Raw genomic sequence first — 22,575 nt, forward strand, 5'->3', positions numbered from 1 at the left:
AAACTTGCCCCGGGGGCTCCTGGGACATCACTCTGTGTCCCCCTGCCTATGTCCCATCCAAGCAGGCCATTGTAATGTCCCCATTATGTCCCATCCCAGTGTCTCTGTCCTGGTGTCCCATCCCGATGTCCCCATCTCTGTGTCCCGTCCTGATGTCTTCATCCTGGCTCCCCAAGGCAGTGTCCCCACCCCAAGGCCCCCATTTTGGTGTCCCCAGCCTCATTCCAGTGTCCCAGTCTCTGTGTTCCACCCCGATGTCCCCACCCTGATGTCCCCAGCCAGGTGTCCCCGGCCAGGTGTCCCAGGCCAGGTGTCCCCGGCCAGGTGTCCCCAGCCAGGTGTCCAAGGCCAGGTGTCCCAGGCCAGGTGTCCCCGGCCAGGTGTCCCCGGCCAGGTGTCCCCAGCCAGGTGTCCAAGGCCAGGTGTCCCAGGCCAGGGTTCCATCATGTTTGTGCCATGCCAAGAGCTGGGGACAGGCTGGGGAGGTGGCACCTCAGGAAGTCCAACACACCCAGGGCAGGTTTTCCAGCTGGGTGGGGAAGGGACTGGGGGGATGGGTGACCCCATGGAGAAGGATTTGAGTGTGTTGGACACATCCTGGCCACATCCAGGGGTACCCAGAGATCCCCGAGCCTGGGCTGAGTGCCAGCGTGGGCAGAGGGGAGGGGGGTTCTGCCCCTCTGCCCCGCCCAGGTGAGACTCCACCTGCAGAGCTGCTCCAGCCCTGGGGTCCCGCACAGGGAGGACGTGGAGCTGCTGGAGAGAGTCCAGAGGAGTCCATGGAGCTGCTCCGAGGGCTGGAACCCCTCTGGAGCCGGGCTGGGAGAGCTGGGGGTGTTCACCTCACTCCAGAGAGACCCTGGAGTCCCTTCCAGGGCCTAAAGGGGCTCCAGGAGAGCTGGAGAGGGGCTGGGGACCAGGGATGGAGGGACAGGACACAGGGAATGGCTCCCACTGCCAGAGGGCAGGGATGGATGGGAGATTGGGGAGAAGTTCCCCCCATGAGGGTGGGGAGGCCCTGGGATGGATTTCCCAGAGCAGCTGTGGCTGCCCCTGAATCCCTGGAAGTGTTCAAGGCCAGGCTGGATGGGGCTTGGAGCAGCCTGGGACAGTGGGAGGTGCCCCTGCCCAGGGCAGAGGGGCAGTGGATGATCTTTAAGGCCATTTCCAACTCAAACCATTCCGCAAGTCCACGACCACCTCGGGCCCTCCATATTCCGGACTACATTTCCCATCACCCCCCGCGCCAGCCCGGCCCCCCGTCCCCAGGGGACTCGCTTTCCCGTGGTGCCTCGCGGCGGCGCTGTGTCAGCGCCGGGAGGTCACGTGACGCGGGGCGGTATAAAAGCGGCGGCGCAGCGGCCGCGGCCCCATTGTTGTCGGCGCGCTCGGCGGGGCGGGAGCGGCCCCGGACACCCCGGGAGCGGCCCCGGGCCCCCCCCCAGCGCCCCCCGCCCCACCGGCTCCTCCGAACCCCCCCGGGGCACCGGTGAGTGGCGAGGGAAGGGCGGGAGGCTCCGGCCTCGGTGTCCTCGGGGGCTGCAAGGAGGGCGGGGGGGGGCGGGGTGCGGGGGGGGGGCGGTACAGCGGCGGGCGCCTGTGGGAGATGGGGGGTGAAGGGGCCTGGGGGGGCTTCTACACACTGGAGATGTGTGGGGGGCTGGGGGATGAGGGGCATCGTGGATGGGAGGAACTCAGAGCTGGGGGGGCTCTAGGGAAGGGGGTCCCCGACAGCTGGGGGCCCCCACAGCGGGGCGGGGGCCACGGGGGATCGGGGAAGGAGGAGTGGGAGCTGGGGGGTCTCTGGGGCCAGGGGGTGCCCCATAGCTGCAGGGCTTGTAGGGGATGGTGTGGGGCTGTGGGGGATGTGGGTGCACCCTACAGCTAAGCGGCTGTGGGGGATGGGGGGCTGTAGGGGATGAGGAGGGTCCCTATAACTGTGAATCGATAGGAAATGGGGGGGGGGGACACGTGTGAAATATGGGCCTGCCCCCCCCGGAAACATATGTGGGGACATTATAGGGGATGGGGTCCTATAGGGGATGTGGGGGGGCTCTTACAGCTCCCCCTGCACTGGGGGCCTGTAGGGGCTGTGTAGGGCCCCCCCGTGTATTTGGGGAGGGGCTATTGGGGGGGTCCCCTCTGCTGTACCTGGGGGGCACTGGAGGTCCCTGGAGTGGCCTTGGCACCTGTGGGTGGCCTTGGGGACCTCGTGGGGGACGCAGGGGTTGTGTCAGGAGGTCTCTGAGAAGCTGCTGCCGGTGATGATGGGGAGGTCACACCTGGGGGGGTCAGGTGTCCCCAAAGGTGGGGGAGGGACTGGACTGGGGGGGTGTTGGGCCAATCCCTCTCCAGGCCTCAGCCCCCCAAGGTGATTCTGGGTCTCCCAGGTGACCCTGAGCTCAGGTGAGGTGTGGGGGCACCTCTCTGGGGGGAGGGGGGCAGCACCTGGGCTCTCCCCTCACCTTTGGGAACGGGACACATGAGACACCCTGGGAAGGGCTCCTCACCTGTCCCGGGCTCCTCTCTGCATCCAGGGATTTCTGTTCCACCCTTATCCCCTGATTCCAGCTCCAGGGAGTCTTGTGGGATCCCAAGGAAGGTTTTTTGGGATCACCTTTCTGTCCCCCAGCACTTGGGGGAGGGACACCTGCCCCTCCTTCCCAGGCTCTTTCAGCCAGGAGCTTTTCCAGATCAGCTCCTGTGCTTCCAGGAGTCCCAAACTCTCCTGATCCATTCCCTGCTCCAAAGGTGATTCCAGAACGTGGGGGGGGGGAAAAAAATTATATTTTTAGTTCAACTCGTTTTGGTGCAGTTTAATCCTTGGAATTCCTCAATCCCCGTGCTCCCTCCCTCATAATAATTTGAAGTTATTTTTCCTTCCCCATCTCCAATGCACAGATCCTCCCTGGGATGCTGTTGCAGAAATGCTGGAAGCTCCATGGGAGCTGTATCCTGGATTTCCCTGAGGAATCTGAATTTTCCACCTTTTTGTCCTAAAAGCCTAGAGCTGAGCGTTGGGAATGTCAGCGCTGACCCGGGGTGGACTCAAACCTCCGGGAAATCCGTGGACCTTTCAGTGGCTGAGCCAAATCCTTGGGGAAAACGTTGGGAAATGTTTTGACTCCTTGACCCATTCCTTACGGATCCAGACCGCCAAAATCTTCCTGGTGATCATCCCAAAGTCCCATTTTTTGGCTGATTCCTGCCTTGGAATAACACCTGGATCCACTGATGTTCCCAAACCCTTTTTTGGGTGGGTTCCACCAGAGCTGCTCATGGATCATTCCCACTCTTCTCCCATCCTGAAATATCCTGGATCCCTGCTTTTGGCACTTCCAATCCCTCAAAGCCATCGAGAGAATCCATTTTTGGCTCTCGGTTTTAATGGGAATCTTATTATCTTCCACAAAAAAAATTGGTGTTCGAAGGTAGGGAACGCCAGCAGGAATTCTGGAGAACCCTTCAACCCCTGGAGCTGATCTGGGTGGGATTTTGGGAGCCATCCCAAAATCCACAGGACAATTCCTGGTGATTCCACATGATCCCAGCTTGTCCCCCCTCCTCGGATCACCTTTCAGCCAGGAGGTTCACAGGAGCTGATCTGGAATTCCCAAACTCTCCTGATCCCCTTCCCTGCTCGAGAACATGGGGGGAAAAAAAAAAAATAAAATTTTTATTTTACCTTCTTTTGGTGAGGTTGAATCCTTGAAAAAATGGGAATTCCCCAATTCCCGTGGCCCCTCCCTCAATATTTGAACCTGTTTTTTCTTCCTCATCACAAATTCCTTCCAATTTAAAAATGGGAAAAAAAAGGAGACCTGATATTTTCATTAATTTGGTTTTGGGTTTGGTTTTTTTTTTTTTTTTTTAACCTTCATTCTGACTCTTCCAGGAGCTTCTTTATGCCGTAGAAAAGATAATTTTGGAATGATTTGGGCTTTTATGTGAGCAATAGGAATCACATCCTGACAGATCCCTTGGGAAAGGATCCTTGTGCAGGTGGTGGGATTTGCACCCAGACTCCATCTCTAATTTTCCGTGGAAATGCAGTTTTAGGGAATAATTGGAGGATTTTTGGCAATTTTAGGAAGCTGGAGAGGTTGGGGGGGTGTGTTCTCCACCTTCACTCCTGGGATTGGATCAGTTCCTTCCTTCCTTCTTTTCCCCCCTCTACCACCAGGATTCCCTGATTTCCCTCCCCCCCCAAAAAAACACCCCAAAAACCTGGATTTCACCCCGAACATCCAAAAAACTGGATTTCATTCCCAAGTGCGGCTTGGGAATTCCCATCCTGCTTTTTGGGACCCAAACACCCCCAGAGGGCTCCAGGGGGGCTCCCAAATCCATCCTGCAAGTTTCCCAATGGAAATCACAAAACTTCCCTTGCCCAACCTGGAGCGCGAACTTTCCCTGAATCCCAAATATCGCCGGGGGTTATTTGGGATTTTTTCAGCTTTTTGGGATTAAGGGGTGTGGGGCAGGAAAATCTCGGAGGGGCTCATTCCCAGTCTGGCGTCTGTGATGGATTGGGAATTCTTGCAGCATCTGGCGGTTTTTTTCTGCACTTTAGGGAATTTTAGAGGGGGGGGAGCAGGATGTTTCAGGGGTGAATCTGGCAGTGCCTTTCCAAAAAAAACCACCGAAAAACCAAACCAAACCCCAACGACAGCAACAAAAAGGTGCTTTTCCTTTGATTTTGGGCGAATTGCATCCCAAATCAATCCCGAATGGAAAAGTTGGGATAGAGGAAGCTGAAGCAAGTTTAAAGGTGGATGTTTGTGCGGAGATCCCCGATGATGGGCTGGCGCGGGGAACTCCCCTTGGGATCGGGATTTCTCCGGGATGGGGAGGGCAGGATTCTTGGAAAATCCAGGGAATCCTTTCCCCGGCCATCCCGAGGAGCCATGACTCATGAAATATTAACACCCAGCGGCGGGATGGGCCGGCACCACCACCTCCTGCTGGGATCGGGGGATTTATCCGGGGCAGAAGGGCGGGAATGGCGTGCCGGTGGTCCCGGGACATCATCGCCGTGCCCTCCGCAGGCTTGTCCCCGTCCCCGCCGGGCTCTCCATGCGAGCCGAGCCCCGATGGCCGCGGTCCCGAGCGCCGGGATCAAGCGCAAGCCGGAGGATGCGGGATCGGGATCGGGATTGGGATCGGCCTCGGACGACGAGATCGCCACGAGCGACAGCGGCGACAGCTGCGACAGCGGCAGCTCCGGCAGCGCCGGGCGTGAGCGGGGAGCGGGGCTGGGCGGGGTTTGCAGGGAATTTTGATTCCTTTTTTTTTTTTTCTTTATTTTTTCCTTTTTTTTCCCTTTTTTTTCCCTTTATTTTTTCCATTTTTTTTCTTTTTTTTCCCTTTTTTTCCTTTTTTTTTTTTTCTTTTTTTACCCCCTTTTCCCCCCTTCCCCCCCTTTTTTTCCCCTTTTTTTTTTTTTTCCCCTTTAATTTCTTTTTTTTCTTTTCCTTTTTTTTTCCTTTTTTAATATATTTTTCTTTTTTTGGGGGGGGCGGAATTCTTCGGTATTTTTTAATGGATTTCAGGAATTTCGGTGGCGGTGGGGGATTTTTTGGGGGGGAGCATTAGGGAATTCAGGGAGGATGCCGTGGGATTTTTGGGGGGGGCGGATTGTGAGGGAATTTTGTGCCATTTTTTTTTTTTTGAGGGGTGGATTTTTTGCGTTTTCAGGGGCAGTTTTACAGAATAACAATTTGGGGTTTGGGAATTTTTTAAATCAGGTTTTGAATTTGGGGGATTTGGGAATTTTTTTTCCATTTAGGTGAATTTTTTGGTTTTTCAAAATTTTTGGTGACTTTTTAGAATTCGAGGGATAATCGAGATTTGTTTTTAAACTTTGGGGGAACTTGGAGGAATTCTTTACTTTTTGGGGCATTGGGGGAATTTCTGGGATTTTTAAAAAACTTTGAGGGGAATTGGGGCATTCATGGGGAATTATTTGGGGAGTTCATGGGGCTTGAATTCCCTTTGAATTTTGGAGGAGTTGGAGAACTTGAGGGATTTTTGGGGAGTGTGGAGGGCGGGGAGGCTGGAGGGGAATTCGGAGCGTTTCGGGATGGGGGAATTAACGGATATTTTTAAATTTTGAAGGGAAATACGGGGAAAAGTGATGAACACGATGTAATTTTGGGGGGAAACGGGGGTGACTCTCGGTGCTGTGCCCGCAGCCCCGTCCATCCTGCGGCGCTCCCGGGCACGCCGGGGCGGGAAGCGCGTGCGCTTCGCCCAGGTCACCGTCTACTACTTCGCCCGGCGCCAGGGCTTCACCTGCGTGCCCAGCGCCGGCGGCAGCTCCCTGGGCATGGCCCCGCGGCACCACCGCGCCCGCAGGTACAGCCTCAGCCAGTTCGCTCACCTGCGCCAGGTGAGCCACCGGCAGCACCTGCGGCAGCACCTCCGCAGGGAGAAGCTGCGCGCCAGGAGGAGGGAGGTGAGCTGGGGGGAAGGGATGGGGTGGGGAATAAGGGCTGGGGAGGGAGGGGGGAATCCAGGTGGGGAATACCTGGGGGGGGATTTGGGGGAGCCAGGTATTGGGGCTGGGAGGGAGAAATCCAGGTGGGGAATACCTGGGGGGGGATTTGGGGGAGCCAGGTATTGGGGCTTGGAGGGAGAAATCCAGGTGGGGAATACCTGGGGGGGGGGATGTGGGGGAGCCAGGTATTGGGGCTAGGAGAGAGGAATCCAGGTGGGAAATACCTGGAGGGGAATTTGGGGCAGCCAGATACTGGGGCTGGGAGGGGGAATCCAGGTGGGAAATACCTGGGGGGGAGTATGTGGGGGAGCCAGGTATTGGGGCTTGGAGGGGGGAATCCAGGTGGGGAATACCTGGGGGGGAGTATGTGGGGGAGCCAGGTATTGGGGCTTGGAGGGGGGAATCCAGGTGGGGAATACCTGGGGGCATAGCAGTGGGGAATACCTGGGGGGGGTTTTGCAGGTGCCAGGAGCCAGGTATTTGGGCTGGGAGGGGGGAATCCAGGTGAGAAATACCTGGAGGGGGTTTTGGGGGAGCCAGGTATTGATGCTTGGAGGGAGGAATCCAGGTAGGGAATACCTGGAGGGGGATTTGGGGCAACCAGGTATTGGGGTTGGGAGGGCGGGGGGAAATCCAGGTGAGAAATAGCTGGATGGGTTTGGTGGGCAGGTGGGAAATCCTTTGGGGGGGGTGGGGGATTTGGGGGAGGGAAGTGAAAAACACCTGAGTGAGGTTGGAAGGGGGGCAAACTGAGGGGAATCCAGGTGGGAAACACTTTGGAGGGATTTTTGGAGGCACGAGGGAAAATCTGGGTGGCACCTGGGAGTGACAGGTCTCGGGAGGGACAAGGAGAAGCTCAGTTTGGACAGAGGGAAGGACACCTGGCCAGGTGACCCGCCCCGGTCCCAGACGCCCACGTGTGTCCCTCCATCCCCAGCTGACCCAGAACGGCACGGTGCCGTCGGCCGAGGCCGCGGGGCTCACCTTGGCCGACGTGTCCGACGACGACCTGGACGTGGGGCAGGTGGAGGTGGGCGATTACTTCTACCTGCAGCCGCTGCCCACCAAGCGGCGCCGGGCGCTGCTGCGCGCCTCGGGCGTGCGCCGCATCGACGCCGAGGAGCGGCAGGAGCTGCGGGCGCTGCGCCTGTCCCGCGAGCAGTGCGGCTGCCTGTGCCGCCTCACCTGCGAGCCGCGCACCTGCGCCTGCAGCCAGGCCGGCATCCAGTGCCAGGTGAGCTGCGGGGTGGGGTTTGGGGCAGGGTGGGGCCAGGCTGCTCCTTCTGCCCGTACCTGTGGTTTTTGTTCTGTGCTGTCGCTCCTTGAGGAGTGGGGAGAGCCACGTGTGCCAGATGTGGCTGTAGGACACGAAAGAAAGATGAGAGACTCCAAATGTTTCAGAAGGCGAAGAGCACAGCAAAAAAAGCCTTTAGTGTCTAATTCTTAGCACCTTTCATCAGGTGTTCCCATGCAGGCTTAACATGGTTGGTGAACAGGAATGACACTTCTAATCCCATTGGTTAAACTGGAGAAACAGCAAAACATCACCTGCAGAAAGATTGTTTGGGGAAAGGAGAGTTGTTTGCCAGGATTGTTTGGGGAAAGGAGAGTTGTTTGCCAGAATTGTTTCCAGAAGAAACTTTCTTGAGCAATTTTCCCTTGGGAAAAAGTTGGCAGCTGCTAGCAGGCCAAAAATCTTTCAGACTCAGAAAATCAGGCCCACGCCAGATGAGGGGATCCAGTGCCAGGTGACCTGGGAAAAGGGTGGACAGGTGGGACTCAAGGTTGGCACACCCACTGTGCCCATGTCCTTGCTCCTTGAGGCAGCTGGGATTTGTGCCCCAACAGGTGCCGGAATGCTCTTGTTCCTTGAAGGAGCAGGAACCAGCTCCAGGTGTGTTTTGGGCACACCTGGAACGTACAAATCCCTCTCCCCACCCCAGAGCCAAATTCCTGCTGTCCAGGTGGGATCTGGGATCACTCTGGGGTGGGATTCAGGCTCTGGGGGGGATCCTGTGGGATCCACCTCTCCCCAGTGGAGGCACCTGGCTGAGGTAGACCCCCAGGGCGATGCTGGGGGCAGGGTTCAGGTCCTGGGGGGGGTCCCACAGCTGTCCCCGTGCCCCAGGTGGATCGCACGTCGTTCCCGTGCGGCTGCTCCCGGGACGGCTGCGGGAACGTGGCCGGCCGCATCGAGTTCAACCCGCTGCGTGTGCGCACACACTTCCTCCACACCCTGATGAAGCTGGAGCTGGAGAACCGGCGGGAGGAGGAGGAGGAGGAAGAGGAGGGAGCGCCGGCCCTCCCCGGCCCCACCTGGCCGCCCCCGCAGCCCCCCGAGACTCAGGACTTCCAGGAGTACCTGGCGGAGAACGAGCGGGCGGTGCTGCACCTGCAGACGGCCGAGGAGCTGGAGAGGCTGAAGGCTGAGGAAGACTCTGGAAGCGGCTCTGGGGGAGAGGGGGGCGGGGTCTGCGTCCTGGGGGAGCACCTGGATGACACCTGGCAGGTGAAACCTCCCCCGTGCCCCGGGCTTGCCTCCACCATCCTCCTCCCAGCCCAGTTCCCGCTGGAATCCTCTGTGCTGTGCTACCCGCCGGGGCAGCCAGCCCAGGTGGGCTCCCAGCCTTACCTGGCCGATGCTCCTGGGCTCTACTGCCAGGTGGAGCCACGGGCAGGTGCCAAGGGTGGGAGTGGCCACGTGGAGCATCCAGCTCCAGCCTCCAGCCCCTCTGGGAAGGAGCTGGGGGTCCCACCTGTCCCGGCTGCTGGGAGCAAGGGAGGAGCACCCCAAAATCACCCAGAGCACCTGGAGCACCCCCACCTGCCCATATGAGTGGCCTCAGGCCCTCTGGCTCCATTATTTATTCCATGGATAGATTATTTAATTGGTGGGGGCTTCTCTGGACAGAGGATTTACCTGGTCCAGGCCAGGAGTCCTTCACTCACCTGGCAGGGATCACCTGTGCCAGGACTCACCTGAGCTGCAGCCTCCCGGATCCTCCCTGTTCTCCATCCCACCTGGCAGGGCTCACCTGTGCCAAGACTGAGCTGAGCTGGAGCCTCCCGGATCCCCCGGCTGCCTCCACTGTCCTTGTTCTGAAGGGGAAAAAAACCCTTTCCCCCTAATTCCTGTTTGTTTAATGAATGTTTCACCTGGGCCACATCCCATCCCACCTCAGCCAGGTGCTGCTCCCACTCAGCTGGGATGGATTCTCGGGAAACACCCGGCACTGGCACAAGAGACTCAAGACTGGATCAGCAAACTCACCTGGAAAATTCGGGGGGGGGGTTGAACCAACTTCGCCTCCTCGTTGGCTCCTCCATCACCTGCATTGATCACCCGTACCTCTTGGAACCTTCTGGAATGTTCGTTCCCTTGCTGGGAGGACCTTCCAGCAGCTGTTGGAGCTGCCCTTCCAAGGACCAGGATTTGGGAATGTCCCTTGCCCCTTGCTGTGATCCTGGCCTGTTGCTGGTGTGCCTGGACCAATTCCTGCAGGTGTGACTGGTGTCCCTGTTATCCCACGGCTGCAATGTCGCCTGGCCCTGCCCTGCCTGATCCCCAAGCTCTCAGTTGGCTCCATCCATGCAGGTGACCCCCACCTGGCTGTGTTTCCCAAAGAATCAGTTCCTGCCATTCCTGCACTCAGGTTCCATCCCAACACCAGAGCCCTGCAGGTGTGCACAGGTGTCCAGCTCCAGGTATCCCATGGATGTGCTGTTCCTGGTGAACCCGACTTCCTGGAGCACCTGGAATTCCCTGTGCTGCTCCTCAGGTGCTTCCTGCTCACCTGGTGCTCCCTCTGGCTCCAGGCATCTCCACTGGCATCAAACTGGTCAGACTGGGACAGATTCAGGTTCTCCAGGTGTGGATTCTCCAGACTCACCTGGTTCTTCCAGCCCTTCCTTGGACTGGGATTCATGGAAAACCCCACCTGTGCTCCGGACCTTCCCGAGGCTCTGGGATCTGTCTTGCGGTGAAACTTCTCATTTCTGGGGCTTTTCCTTCTGTTTTGGCTCCAGCCAGGTGAGATCAACCTGGGCCAGGAGCGATTCCAGCCTGGGAGGAGGCAGGAGTGGGGGAAAATCGGGATGTGGGCTGGAGCTGCCTGTTTATGCCCTTGGGATTTGCTCACCTGGACGCTCTTGGATTCTGGGATCTGCTCACCTGCTTGGGTCTGTGCCCCAAACCCTGCGTTCTGCACACCTGGACCCTACAGACTGTGGGATCTGCTCACCTGGACACTCCCAGACCCTGCAATCTGCTCACCCGGCCCGGTCTGTGCCTTCAGGACGTGCTCACCTGGATGCTCCCAGACCCAAATCCCCCAGTCCAGCTGCTGCCATCCCTTTGTTTCCCTGACTTTGATTTCACCCATCAGCTTTCCCACACTGAGCTCGAACCTGCTCCCCACAATTTGGGGGCTCGAGGGTCCCCTGGTGCTCCTGGGGGTCACCTGCCCCCCGTGAGGGGGTTTAAGGAGGCTCAGAGTGGGGTTTAGGGGTTATGGGGGCACTGAGGGGTTTTTGGGTTGAAGGGCGTTCACAGGGGCTTTTATAGGGTTTAGGGGTTCAGTAGGGGTTGAGGGTTTTAGAGGGCTCAGAGGGTTTTTTTAGGAGGTTCAGGGAGGTTCAAAGTGGGGTTTTTAGGGGTTCTGGGGCTGTTGAGGATTTTTTGGGGGGGTTGAAAGGGATTCAGAGGGGTTTTTGTGGGGTTCAGAGAGGTTTAAGGGGGGCTACAAGGGGTTCAGTTGGGTCTAAATAAAGAGAATTAAAGGGTCTTTTAGGAGATCGAGGGGGTTCAGAGGGGTTTAGGGGGATTTGAAATATTTCAGGGCAGCTCAACAGGGTTTAAGGGTGTCAAAGGGATTTTTTGGGCATTCGAAGGGAGGTTTAAGGGGGGTTGAGAAAGGCTTTAGGGGGGTTTAAAGGGGCTCAGGTGGGCTTTAAGGTGGTTTGAAGGGCTCTTTTAGGGTTTAGGTGAGTCCACAAGATTTAAGAGGGGGTTAAAAAAGAGGTTCAGGGGCCTTAAATGGGTTCAAAGGGGTTCGAGGTTTTTTAGGGGGGTTAAAAAGGGGATTCAGAGGGGATTTTTGGTGTTTAAGGGGATTCAGAGGGGTTTTTGGTGTTTAAGGGGGTTCAAAGGGTTTTTTTGGTGTTTAAGGGCATTCAAAGGGGTTTAAAGAGATTTAAAGGGCGCTTAAGGGGGTGTTAAAGGGGTTCAGGGGGGTTTAGAAGGGGGTTCCAGGGGTTTGGGGGGGTTTAAGGGAGTCTGGAATGGCTTGAAGGGAGTCAGAAGGGAATTTCCCCAGGGTGTGAAAGGGGCGTGGGGTGGGGAAGGGCCGTTCCCAATCCAGGGCCGTGGGGGGGCCCAGACCCACAGAAATCGTCCCAAATCCCACAGAAATGGCCCAAACCCACAGAAATCGTCCCAAATCCCACAGAAATGGCCCAAACCCACAGAAATCGTCCCAAATCCCACAGAAATGGCCCCAAACCCAGACTTCCCCCCCCGCCGTGGTCTGGGGGAGGTGACCCCAAACCCTGCCCGGCACCCCTGGGCTGGATCTCCCGAGTTGGTGCTTCCCAAACCGCAGAATTCCTGGATTTATCCCAGTTTTTCCCAAATCCCGCCGGGTTTGGTGTGATCCGGGTGGGATTTGGCCTTTTCATCTCGATTGGATTTGATCCACTGGTTTCCATGGGTCTGGCCCCTCGCTGGTGCTACTGCCCCCCGAAATCCCTGGGGAGTCCCCAAACCTCCCCCCCAGGGCCCCCAAAGCGGCTTCGGAACTTTTAATGTCATTTTTTGATTTCTTTTATTTTTTATTCCCTTTTTTCTATTTCTTTTTTTGCTCCTTTAATTTTGAGGGTTTTACTCCTTTATTTTTTTTTTCATTTTTATCTCTTTCTTTCATTTCGTTTTTATTTCCTTTCTCTGTTTTTACTGACTTAATTTCTTTATTTAATTTTTACTTGCACCTCTTTCTATTTTAATTCCTTTTATTTGCCTTATTTCCTTACTAATTTCCTTTTTTTAAAAAAAAAATTCCGTTTTTCCGTTCCATTTTTATTTTCATTTTTCAGTTTTTAACTTCTGTTTTAATTCCACATTTAATGCCCCCCCCAGTGAATCCAAAGCTTCTCCCCACTACTATTAATTTTTCCCGCTTTTCCGCAGTTTCCCGGGACAATGCTGTATTTAAAGAGAATATTTAAGTGGAAAAATAAAAAGTGGTTAAACTTGACGGGGAGTTGTGGCTTAAATAGGGGTAAATTCATAAAATTTGGGTTAAAACCACTGAAATCTGGGCTAAATATAACCGAATTTGGGTTAAATTCATGAAATTTGGGTTAAATCCGCTGGGGTTTGGGTGAACTCCACCGTGTTTGGGTTAAATTCACAAAATTTGGGATGAATCCCAACCTGCCCCTTGGATGCCTGCAGAGCCCGGGATCAGACTCGGGCCAGAACGGGCTTGGGGTCACCTGGGAGCCCCTGGACCCACCTGGGCCCCATCCCATGGACCCCATGGATCGGGCCCCATCCCTTCCCATAATCCCAGTATCCCGTCCCAGTTCCCATCCCATCCCGTGGATTTCACCCCATCCCATTATCCTATCCATCTCATGGATCCCATTATCCCATCCCATGGACCCCATCCCATGGATCTCATTATCCCATGGATCCCGTTATCCCATGATCCTACTATCCCATGGATCCCACTATCCCATGGATCCTGTTATCCCATGGATCCCACTATCCCATGGATCCCGTTATCCCATGGATTCCATCTCTATTCCTATCCCGGCCATGGCGGCCCCGCCAGCAGCGTCCCTGTTGTTATGGCAACGTTCCGCCCGCGCTCTCGCGAGATTTGGGGCGGGACGAAGGGGCGGGCTGGGGGCGGAGCGATCGGCTCCGGCCCCGCCCCGTTCCGCCCCCCGGCCACTCCCGCCGTGCCCCGCGCGGCCCCGCCCCGCTCCCGCCATGCGGCTCCGGGTCCCGCCGGGCGCTCCCGCCGCCCTCAAGGTGCTGGCGGCCGCCGGCGCCGCCCCCGAGCCCGTGCGGCCTCACCTGGGCGGCCCCGCAGGTGAGACCGCCGCCCTGACACCCCCCCCGGGCCGCGCCCCCGGCCCCGCGAACCCGCGGCCTGACCCCGGTGCGGGCCCGGGACCCCCGCCCGGCCTGAGCCTGTCCGTCCCCACAGAGGGGCCGCGCGCGCTCCCGAGCCCCCCGCGGGCCCCCGGGCTGGAGCTGGAGCTGGACAGCGGCACCGTCCTGTTCTCTGCCAACGCCATCTGCCAGTGAGTACGGGCGGCGCGGGGATCCCCGGCACCCGCCCCAAAGCGATCCCCCAAACCTCCCCTCAGAGCGCCCCTTATCCCCGGCACCCGCCCCAAAGCGATCCCCCAAACCTCCCCTCAGAGCGCCCCTTATCCCCGGCACCCGCCCCAAAGCGATCCCCCAAACCTCCCCTCAGAGCGCCCCTTATCCCCGACACCCGCCCCAAAGCGATCCCCCAAACCTCCCCTCAGAGCGCCCCTTATCCCCGGCACCCGCCCCAAAGCGATCCCCCAAACCTCCCCTCAGAGCGCCCCTTATCCCCGGCACCCGCCCCAAAGCGATCCCCCAAACTTCCCCTCAGAGCGCCCCTTATCCCCGACACCCGCCCCAAAGCGATCCCCCAAACCTCCCCTCAGAGCGCCCCTTATCCCCCGGCCCCCCTTTCATAGCCCGAATCCCCCCGACTCCCCTTAACCCCCCCCCCCGCAGGTATTTTTACCTGTGCCGTGGGGAGGAGCCCACCGACCTCACCACCCAGTGGCTGGAATGGGAGGCCACGGAGCTGCAGGTGAGTGACCCACCTGCGCGCCCCGAGGGGCTCTGTGTCCCCCCGTGTCCCCCCGTGTCCCGGTGTGACCCCGCTGTGTCCCCAGCCCGCCGTGGCCGCCGCGCTGTACCTGCGGCTGGTGCAGGGCCGGGCGGGGCCCGACGCCCTCGCGGTCCTGCAGCACCTCTTGACTCACCTGGAGCAGCACCTGGCCCGGAGCGGCACCACCCACCTGGCCGGGGTGAGTGGGGGGCCCTGGGCGGGGGAGGGGGATGAGGTGGCTGTTACCTGCCCGACAGGTGTGTCCCCAGTCCTGTCCCCTCGGCGTGCCCCGATGAGGGGTGGGACACTGGTGACCCCGGTATGGAAAACGTCCCCCAGTGCCTCCCAGTCCACCCAGGGCAGCTCCCAGTCCTGGCTTCACCTGGCACCGCCACCCAGGTGCCTTCCCCAGTTTGTTTGTTCCTTCTACATGGTGCTCCCAGTGCCCCCAGGACCTTCCCAGTGCCCCAGGACCCTCCCAGTGCCTCCCAGTGCCCCCAGAACGCTCCCAGTGCCCCCAGGACCCTCCCAGTGCCCCAGGACCCTCCCAGTCCCTCCCAGTCTGTCCCAGTCGCCCCACTCGGTGCCCGTCCCCGCAGGACGCCGTTTCGGTCGCTGACGTGGTGGTGTGGGGCAGCCTCTTCCCCGTGCTCCAGGACGAGACCAGCCTGCCCGGTAAGAGTGGGCCGGGGGGAGCGCGGGGGGCCCCAGGTGTGCCGGGGCTGACCCCGCCCTGTCCCGCCCAGGTGAGCTGCAGGTGCTGCGCTCCTGGTTCCGGGCCGTGTCGCAGTGGGAGCCGTGCCGGGCCGCGGCCGCGCTGCTGCCGGAGGCGCTGCGGGAGCTCCGGACGCACCTGGCCCAGCACCCCCCGCCCCTCCTGGCCCCCCGCCACCCGCCCCAGGTGCGGCCCCGCCCCGGGGGGGAGGTCTGGGGGGGGCGGGTGAGCGCAGCCCCCCTCACCTGGTGCCCGCAGGACGAGGAGAGCCCGGAGCGGGTGCTGACCGACGACGACATCGCGGCCGCCGTGGACACCTGGGCGCGGGGCCCCGCGGCGCTGCCCCCGCCCCGGCAGCCACCGACACCTGTGTGAGTGCCCAGGTGACGCCGGGGGGGTCTGGGCTGGGGGGGGACACCGCTCTGAGCCCCCCTCCGCACCAGGTTACCTGTGGAGGGCGAGAGGAACGTCCTGATCACCAGCGCGCTGCCCTACGTCAACAACGTCCCTCACCTGGGCAACATCATTGGCTGCGTCCTCAGCGCCGACACCTTTGCCAGGTGAGGCCGTGGGGAGCCTCCCTGGGGGTGGGGGGCTGTGCTGTGTGCACAGGTGTTACAGGTGTGCATGGGGGGGCTGTGCACACTTGCACAGGTGTTACAGGTGTGCATCTGGGGACTCTGTGCTCCCTGCACACCTGCACAGGTGTTACAGGTGTGCTCCTGCAGGTATGGCAAATGTGCCCCTGCGGGTGTGACCAGTGTCCACACACAGGTGTGACAGGTGTGCTACACAGGTGTGACATGTGTGTGCTCAGAGATGTGACAGGTGTCAATAGCCAGGTGTGCGAGTTGTGCCCTGCAGGTGTTACAGGTGTGCCCCCATAGGTTTGACAGATGTGCCCCTGCAGGTGTTACAGGTGCCCATGCCCAGGTGTGTCCACACACAGGTATGACAGGTGCCCACCCCCAGGTGTGACAGATACCCCCCTAGGTGTCCCAGGTGCCCATGCCAGGTGCAAGAAGTGCCTCCCCCAGGTGTGACACGTGCTCCCAGGTGTGCCAGGTGCTGCCCAGGTGTGCCAGGCGCTGCCCAGGTGTGCCTGGCGCCCACGCAGGTGTGCCCGCAGGTACAGCCGGCTGCGGGGCTGGAACACGCTGTTCGTGTGCGGCACGGACGAGTACGGCACGGCCACCGAGACGCGGGCGCTGCAGGAGGGGCTGAGCCCCCGGGAGCTCTGCGACCGCTACCACGCCCTGCACGCCGACATCTACACCTGGTTCCGCATCTCCTTCGACCACTTCGGCCGCACCACCACGCCCCAGCAGACCAGGTGAGCCCCAGCAGAGCCCCCAGCGGGCCAGGTGAGCCCCTGCAGGCCAGGTGAGCCCCAGCAGAGCCCCCAGCGGGCCAGGTGAGCCCCGGCAGGCCAGGTGAGCCCCAGCAGACCCCCCAGTGGGCCAGGTGAGCCCCCGAGGGCCAGGTGAGCTGCAGACCAGGTGAGTCCCCAAGGGCCAGGTGAGCTCCTACACACCAGGTGAGCCCCTGCAGGCCAGGTGAGCCCCAGCAGACCCCCCAGTGGGCCAGGTGAGCTCCTGCAGGTCAGGTGAGCCCAGCAGACCAGGTGAGCCCTTGAGGGCCAGGGGAGCCCCAGCAGACCAGGTGAGGTGAGCCCCAGCAGGGCAGGTGAGCCCCTGAGGGCCAGATGAGCACCTGAGGGCCAGGTGAGCCCCTGTGGGCCAGGTGAGCCCCACCTGCGCTGGGGGGAGGTACCTGTGGCTGACGTGGTCTCCCCTCCCCGGCCCAGGATCGCCCAGGACATCTTCCAGCGGCTGCTGGCGCGGGGCTTCCTGCTGCAGGACACGCTGGAGCAGCTCAGGTGTGAGACCTGCGGGCGGTACCTGGCCGACCGCTTCGTGGAGGGCACCTGCCCCTTCTGCGGCTACGCCGAGGCCCGCGGGGACCAGTGTGACAAGTGCGGGAAGCTCATCAACGCCGTGGAGCTCAAGGTGGGGCGGCCCCCGGGGATCCCCCAGCCCCACCTGTGGGGGCCCCCCTCACTCTACCTGGGCCCACCCCTCCCACCTTTGGTCACGCTCCTTGCCCCACCTGTGGGGATCCCCCCCCCACTGGAGCCCCCTGTTCTCCCTCAGAGCCCCCAGTGCAAGCTCTGCCGTGGCACCCCGGTGGTGACGCCCACCCAGCACCTCTTCCTGGACCTGCCCAAGGTGAGCTGCGCCCCTGGGGCAGCGGTGAGATGGGGATGGGGCCCCCGGGTAGCCCAGGTGTCCCACCTGTGTCCCCCGCAGCTGGAGGGGCGGCTGGAGGCGTGGCTGGAGCGCACCTGGGCCGCAGGTGAGTGGACGGCCAACGCGCGGCACATCACACGCACCTGGCTGCGGGACGGGCTCAAGCCGCGCTGCATCACCCGCGACCTCACCTGGGGCACCCCGGTGCCCCTCGATGGCTTCCGTGACAAGGTGGGTCCCCCCCCGGCCCCAGGTGCGCTCCCTGCTGCGCCCTCCCTGCCGGCCTCACCTGCTCAGGTATCGCCCTCCCCCAGGTGTTCTACGTGTGGTTCGACGCTCCCATCGGGTACCTGTCCATCACGGCCAACTACACGGACCAGTGGGAGCGGTGGTGGAAGAACCCCCAGCAGGTGGGAGGAGCCAGGTGATGATGGTGCAGGTGGGGATAGAGCAAAGCATTCCCCTGATGTCACCACCTGTCCTGTTACCTGCCAGGTGGAGCTCTACAACTTCATGGCCAAGGACAACGTCCCCTTCCACAGCGTTGTGTTCCCCTGCTCGCTGCTGGGCGCCGACGACAACTACACCCTGGTGAACCACCTCATCGCCACAGGTACGGGCCCAGGTGTTGGGGAGCCTCAGGTGTGAGGGGTCCCCAGGTGTGGAGTTCCCCACGTGTCAGGGGTCTCCAGGTGTTGGGGAGCCTCAGGTGCAAAGGGTCCCCAGGTGTGGGGGAACCCCAGGTATGGGGACCTCCAGCTGTGAGGGGTCCCCAGCTGTGAAGGGTCCCCAGGTGGGGGGTCTCCAGGTGCTGGGGAACCCCAGGTGTTGGGGAGCCCCAGGTGTGATGGATCTCCAGCTGTGAGGGGTCCCCAGGTGTTGGGGAGCCCCAGGTGTGAGGGGTCCCCAGGTGTGGGGACTCCACGCTCCCCCTGCTCTGTGCCTGGTGCTGTTACCTGCCTGGCAGGGGCCAGCTCCCCAGGGTGGGCACTCACCTGTCCCCAGAGTACCTGAACTATGAGGACGGGAAGTTCTCCAAGAGCCGGGGCGTGGGCGTGTTTGGGGACATGGCCAAGGACACCGGGATCCCTGCCGACGTCTGGCGCTTCTACCTGCTGTACCTGCGGCCCGAGGGCCAGGACAGCGCCTTCTCCTGGGCCGACCTCCTGCTCAAGAACAACTCGGAGCTGCTCAACAACCTGGGCAACTTCATCAACAGGTGCGGGGACGCTCTGGGGAAGGACGGCTGGTCCACACCTGTGCTCACACCTGTCCCTGAGCTGTGCTCACACCTGTCCCCGGGCTGTGCTCACACCTGTCCCCGGGCTGTGCCCACACCTGTCCCTGAGCTGTGCTCACACCTGTCCCCGGGCTGTGCCCACACCTGTCCCTGAGCTGTGCTCACACCTGTCCCCGGGCTGTGCTCACACCTGTCCCCGGGCTGTGCTCACACCTGTCCCCGGGCTGTGCTCACACCTGTCCCTGAGCTGTGCTCACACCTGTCCCTGGGCTGTGCTCACACCTGTCCCTGAGCTGTGCCCACACCTGTCCCTGAGCTGTGCTCACACCTGTCCCTGAGCTGTGCTCACACCTGTCCCCGGGCTGTGCTCACACCTGTCCCTGAGCTGTGCCCACACCTGTCCCTGAGCTGTGCTCACACCTGTCCCTGAGCTGTGCTCACACCTGTCCCTGGGCTGTGCTCACACCTGTCCCTGGACTGTGCTCACACCTGTCCCTGAGCTGTGCTCAGCTGTGCTCACACCTGTCCCCTGTCCCCAGGGCTGGCATGTTCGTGTGCAAGTTCTTTGCGGGCGTGGTGCCCGCCATGGCGCTCACGGCCGAGGACCAGCGGCTCCTGGCCAGGGTCACCCTGGAGATGCGCCAGTACCACCAGCTGATGGAGAAAGTCCGGTGGGTCCTGGGGGTCCCAAAACCCGGGGGGGGGGGGGGGGGTCCGGAACCTGCCCCGCAGGTGCTCAGACCCACCTGTGCCCCCTCAGCATCCGGGACGCGCTCAGGTGCGTGCTCAGCATCTCCCGCCACGGCAACCAGTACATCCAGGTGAACGAGCCTTGGAAACGCATCAAGGGTGACGAGAAGGACAGGTAGGGGTGAGGGGGGCACGGGGGGACAGGTGGGGATGAGGGGGGTACAGGGAGGGGTCACAGGAGGGGACACAGCCATGCTCCGAGGGGCAGAGGGCGATTGGGCAGCCTGGGGGGCACGGGGGGTGCCATGGAGGGGTCCCCACTCTCGGGTCCTGTCGGGGGGGGCTGGCACTGCTGGGGGGCACAGGGCAGGAATGGGGCAAAGCCGGGAGCTGGGGGACGCTGGGAGGTCCCCGTCCCCGGGCAGTGACAGTGGGGGGTGTCCCTGACCGGGGAGGGGGTGGGGCACTGGGGGTCACAAGGGACGCTGGGGTGCTGTCCCCCCAGCAGCACACGGCCTGGCAGCGAGCGTGGCCGAGGGACACGGGGGTCACCCATGGGGGGTGTCACCCATCAGCGAGGGGGTGACAGAGGCGTCACGGCACGTGTCCCCACCCCAGGCAGCGCGCAGGGACGGTGACGGGCGTGGCAGTGAACGTGGCGGCCGCCCTGGCCGCGCTGCTGCAGCCCTTCGTGCCCGGGGTCAGCGCCGCCATCCAGGGCCAGCTGCGCATCCCCCCGGAGCGCTGCGGGCTGGGGCCGGGCCTCACCTGCACCCTGCCCGCCGGGCACCGCGTGGGCACGGTACGGCCGGGGGCACCCGGGGGGCGGGCCCGGCTCTCCCGGCGCTTTGGCACCGGGATGCGGGATGCGCAGGGGCTGACCCCACGGGTGTGACCCCTCTGTCCCTGCCGGCGCCAGGTGAGCCCCCTCTTCCAGAAGCTGGAGCCCGAGCAGGTGGAAGCCCTGCGCCAGCGCTTTGGGGGAGGGCAGGCGAGCGGGGCTCAGGTGAGTGGGGCTCAGGTGAGTGGGGGCTCAGGTGCCCCCCACACAGCTTCCCCACCTTGGGCACCTGCAGCCCCCCCCCGCCCCTCCCCATTCCCAGCCCCAGGTAACTCAGGGTGCTGCCCCAGGTGAGCTGCACCTGCCCAGAACAGGAGTGAGGGGGGCTTATCCCCATCTCCTCCTCTCACAGGCCAAAGAGCCTCCCCCAGCCTCAGCCCCCCCTCCAGCCCCCCACACCGCTGCAGCTCCAGGTGACCCCAAACTGATCCAGGAGCTGACGGAGCAGGTGGCCAAGCAGGTGAGGGGGGGACAGGGCATGGGACACAGGCTCTGGCGTGCCTTTAAACCCCCAAAAATCCTCATCGCACCCTCAACTCCTTCCACCTGTCCAGGGTAACCTGGTGAGGCAGCTGAAGGCCGCCCAGGCAGAGAAGGCCCAGGTGGACGCCCAGGTGGCCAAACTGCTGGAGCTGAAGCAGCAGCTGGCGCTGGCCGAGGGCCGGAGCCCCGAGGTCCCCAAGGGCAAGCGGAAGAAGTAGCCCCAGTAACCGAACTGGGCCGTGCTGGCTGTGTTACACGTGTGTAATAAACGACAGGAGCTGTACAGCAGAGTCCATCTCTCCGTAGGGCTGCCCCCCCCCCAGTCCGTGGGGCAGCAGAGTCCTTGTCCCCAGCTGTGGGGCAGCGCTGACACCTTCCCCCGGCTCGGCCTGGCCCTGTGGTCGGTCTGTGTCCCGGCCCCGCCCCGGGGCAGCCCCTACACCTGGCGCAGGTTGACGATGCGGTCGATGAGCGCGGCCCGGGTGCGCTGCACCTCGGCGCTGAGCCGCTGGATCTCGGCGCGGAGCCGCTCGTTCTGCGCCGTCAGCTCCCGCACCTGCCGCTCCCCGTCCCGCTGCCGCCGCTCCCCGTCCCGCTGCCGCGGAGCTCCGGGGCCGCCGCGCCGCTTCCTCCGCGCTCCCCGCGCCGCCTCCTCTTCCTCCTCCTCGGCGGGGCCCGGCCGGGCCGGGTCACTCCCGCCGGGGGCCGCGCCCGGGGACTCCGCTGGAGCCGCTCCCTCCGGCCCCAGCAGCTCCAGCAACTCCTCGGCCAGAGCCAGGTCCAGCCCGCAGCCCCCCGGGCCCGGTTCCACCTGCGGGGAGAGCGGGAAGCTGGAATGTGATGGAGGGGGGGAACCGCGCCCCCCGCCCCGGGCCCGCTGCCGGCCCCGCGCTCACCTGCTCAGCCCCCCAGGTGGGGGCGGTTCCGGGGGGCTCGGCCGCCAGCACCTCCTGCAGGTCCTGGTACCACCCCTCCAGCTCCCAGCCGGGGGGGCCGCCCGGCCCCCACAGCCCTTCGGCCGCCATTGTCACCTCGGCCCGGCGCGGGCTGCGGGAGGGAGGGAAGAACGGCACGGGGTGACCCGGGCCGGCCCCGGGACACAAAGGTGTGTGTGTATGGCGGGGGATGCCCCTTACCTGCTCTCAGGTGTGATGGTCGGCAAGGACGCACTTTCTCCTGGATGCCTGGGGAAGGAGGAAGGGGTGCTGTTAGCATCCGTGACCCCCGAGTGGGGGATTCGCGGGGGGTCGCGGCCCCCGCCCCGCCCCGCTCCCGGGGTCACGGTCCCTCGAAGGCGGCTGCGGGCGCTCCGGTTCCCCTCCCGGGACCGATCGGAAACCCTCCGCCAGCGCCCCCCGGGCGTCCCTCGGGGCCGGTCGCGGGCTGCCCCGCGGCCTCCCCGCACCTTTCTGGGCGGTCCCGGCTCCCCCCGGCCCCGCTCCGCTCGCTGTCCCCGGCTCATCCTCGTCCGCATCGTCCCGCGCTGCGCCCTGCCCCCCCCACCGCGCCGCTTTAAGGGCAGCCTGACGCAACGCTCGCGCCGGCGGCAGCCAATGGGCGCACGAGAATCGTGATTGGCAGGGAAGAGCCAACCAATGGGAGCGCGCCAGAGGCGGGACGAACGGCACCGCCCAGCGCGTGGGCGGGTCACGAGGGGATGATGCAATGGCGGGAAATGGACCACGCCCCTCAGCGGGCACGGGGCGGGGGCGGGACTTGTCCGGAAATGGGCGGGGATTCGGGGGTGGGCGGGGTTTCGGTGTCACTAGGCCTCGTTCCCCATCCCGGGATGAACGGGAGCGGGGGCGTCTCGGCCTCCCCGGGCACGGTCTGCCCCCATCCCCTCACCCCCCCCAAGGGCCCCTCCCCGTGTAACCGGGAGGCACCGGGCCGAGGGGTGGAACGGGGGCTCCCGGCATGACCGGGGGCACTGCGGGAAGCTGGTGGCACTCGTGACACGGCGACACGGGCGTGGGTG

General features: G+C 62.3%; 3 protein-coding genes across 5 annotated transcripts; 2 read left to right on the top strand and 1 right to left on the bottom strand.

Annotated features, from left to right (window-relative positions):
- Positions 1–1,439: 1,439 nt before the first annotated feature.
- CSRNP2 (cysteine and serine rich nuclear protein 2) lies at positions 1,440–12,750 on the top strand. Of its 2 annotated transcripts, XM_066207442.1 has the most exons (5): positions 1,440–1,489; positions 5,049–5,238; positions 6,195–6,457; positions 7,437–7,733; positions 8,628–12,750. In XM_066207442.1, the coding sequence occupies exons 2-5, from the start codon at positions 5,094–5,096 to the stop codon at positions 9,333–9,335; spliced, it is 1,413 nt and encodes a 470-aa protein (XP_066063539.1). In that variant the 5' UTR covers positions 1,440–1,489; positions 5,049–5,093; the 3' UTR covers positions 9,336–12,750. The 2 variants fall into 2 exon arrangements, with proteins under 2 accessions (XP_066063539.1, XP_066063538.1); XM_066207441.1 differs by lacking the exon at positions 1,440–1,489 and having other exon boundaries at positions 3,979–5,238.
- Positions 12,751–13,484: 734 nt separating this feature from the next.
- On the top strand, positions 13,485–20,880 carry MARS1 (methionyl-tRNA synthetase 1). 2 transcript variants are annotated; one of them, XM_066207419.1, is made up of 21 exons: positions 13,485–13,596; positions 13,714–13,810; positions 14,280–14,358; positions 14,444–14,578; positions 14,979–15,054; positions 15,126–15,280; positions 15,353–15,465; positions 15,538–15,654; positions 16,224–16,427; positions 16,902–17,103; positions 17,248–17,322; positions 17,404–17,574; positions 17,658–17,753; positions 17,839–17,956; positions 18,349–18,562; positions 19,123–19,254; positions 19,344–19,448; positions 19,892–20,075; positions 20,193–20,279; positions 20,467–20,574; positions 20,669–20,880. In XM_066207419.1, the coding sequence occupies exons 1-21, from the start codon at positions 13,494–13,496 to the stop codon at positions 20,813–20,815; spliced, it is 2,718 nt and encodes a 905-aa protein (XP_066063516.1). In that variant the 5' UTR covers positions 13,485–13,493; the 3' UTR covers positions 20,816–20,880. The 2 variants fall into 2 exon arrangements, with proteins under 2 accessions (XP_066063516.1, XP_066063515.1); XM_066207418.1 differs by having other exon boundaries at positions 15,126–15,465.
- On the bottom strand, positions 20,870–22,078 carry DDIT3 (DNA damage inducible transcript 3). The gene is made up of 4 exons (XM_066207530.1): positions 22,003–22,078; positions 21,734–21,781; positions 21,494–21,644; positions 20,870–21,408 (listed from the first exon to the last, which is right to left on the bottom strand). The coding sequence occupies exons 3-4, from the start codon at positions 21,620–21,622 to the stop codon at positions 21,034–21,036; spliced, it is 504 nt and encodes a 167-aa protein (XP_066063627.1). The 5' UTR covers positions 21,623–21,644; positions 21,734–21,781; positions 22,003–22,078; the 3' UTR covers positions 20,870–21,033.
- Between the last annotated feature and the right edge of the window lie 497 nt (positions 22,079–22,575).

Source organism: Chamaea fasciata, unplaced genomic scaffold, assembly GCF_029207755.1.
Source record: "Chamaea fasciata isolate MVZ Bird 193981 ecotype frontalis unplaced genomic scaffold, bChaFas1.0.hap1 SCAF_41, whole genome shotgun sequence".
NCBI lineage: Eukaryota > Metazoa > Chordata > Aves > Passeriformes > Sylviidae > Chamaea > Chamaea fasciata.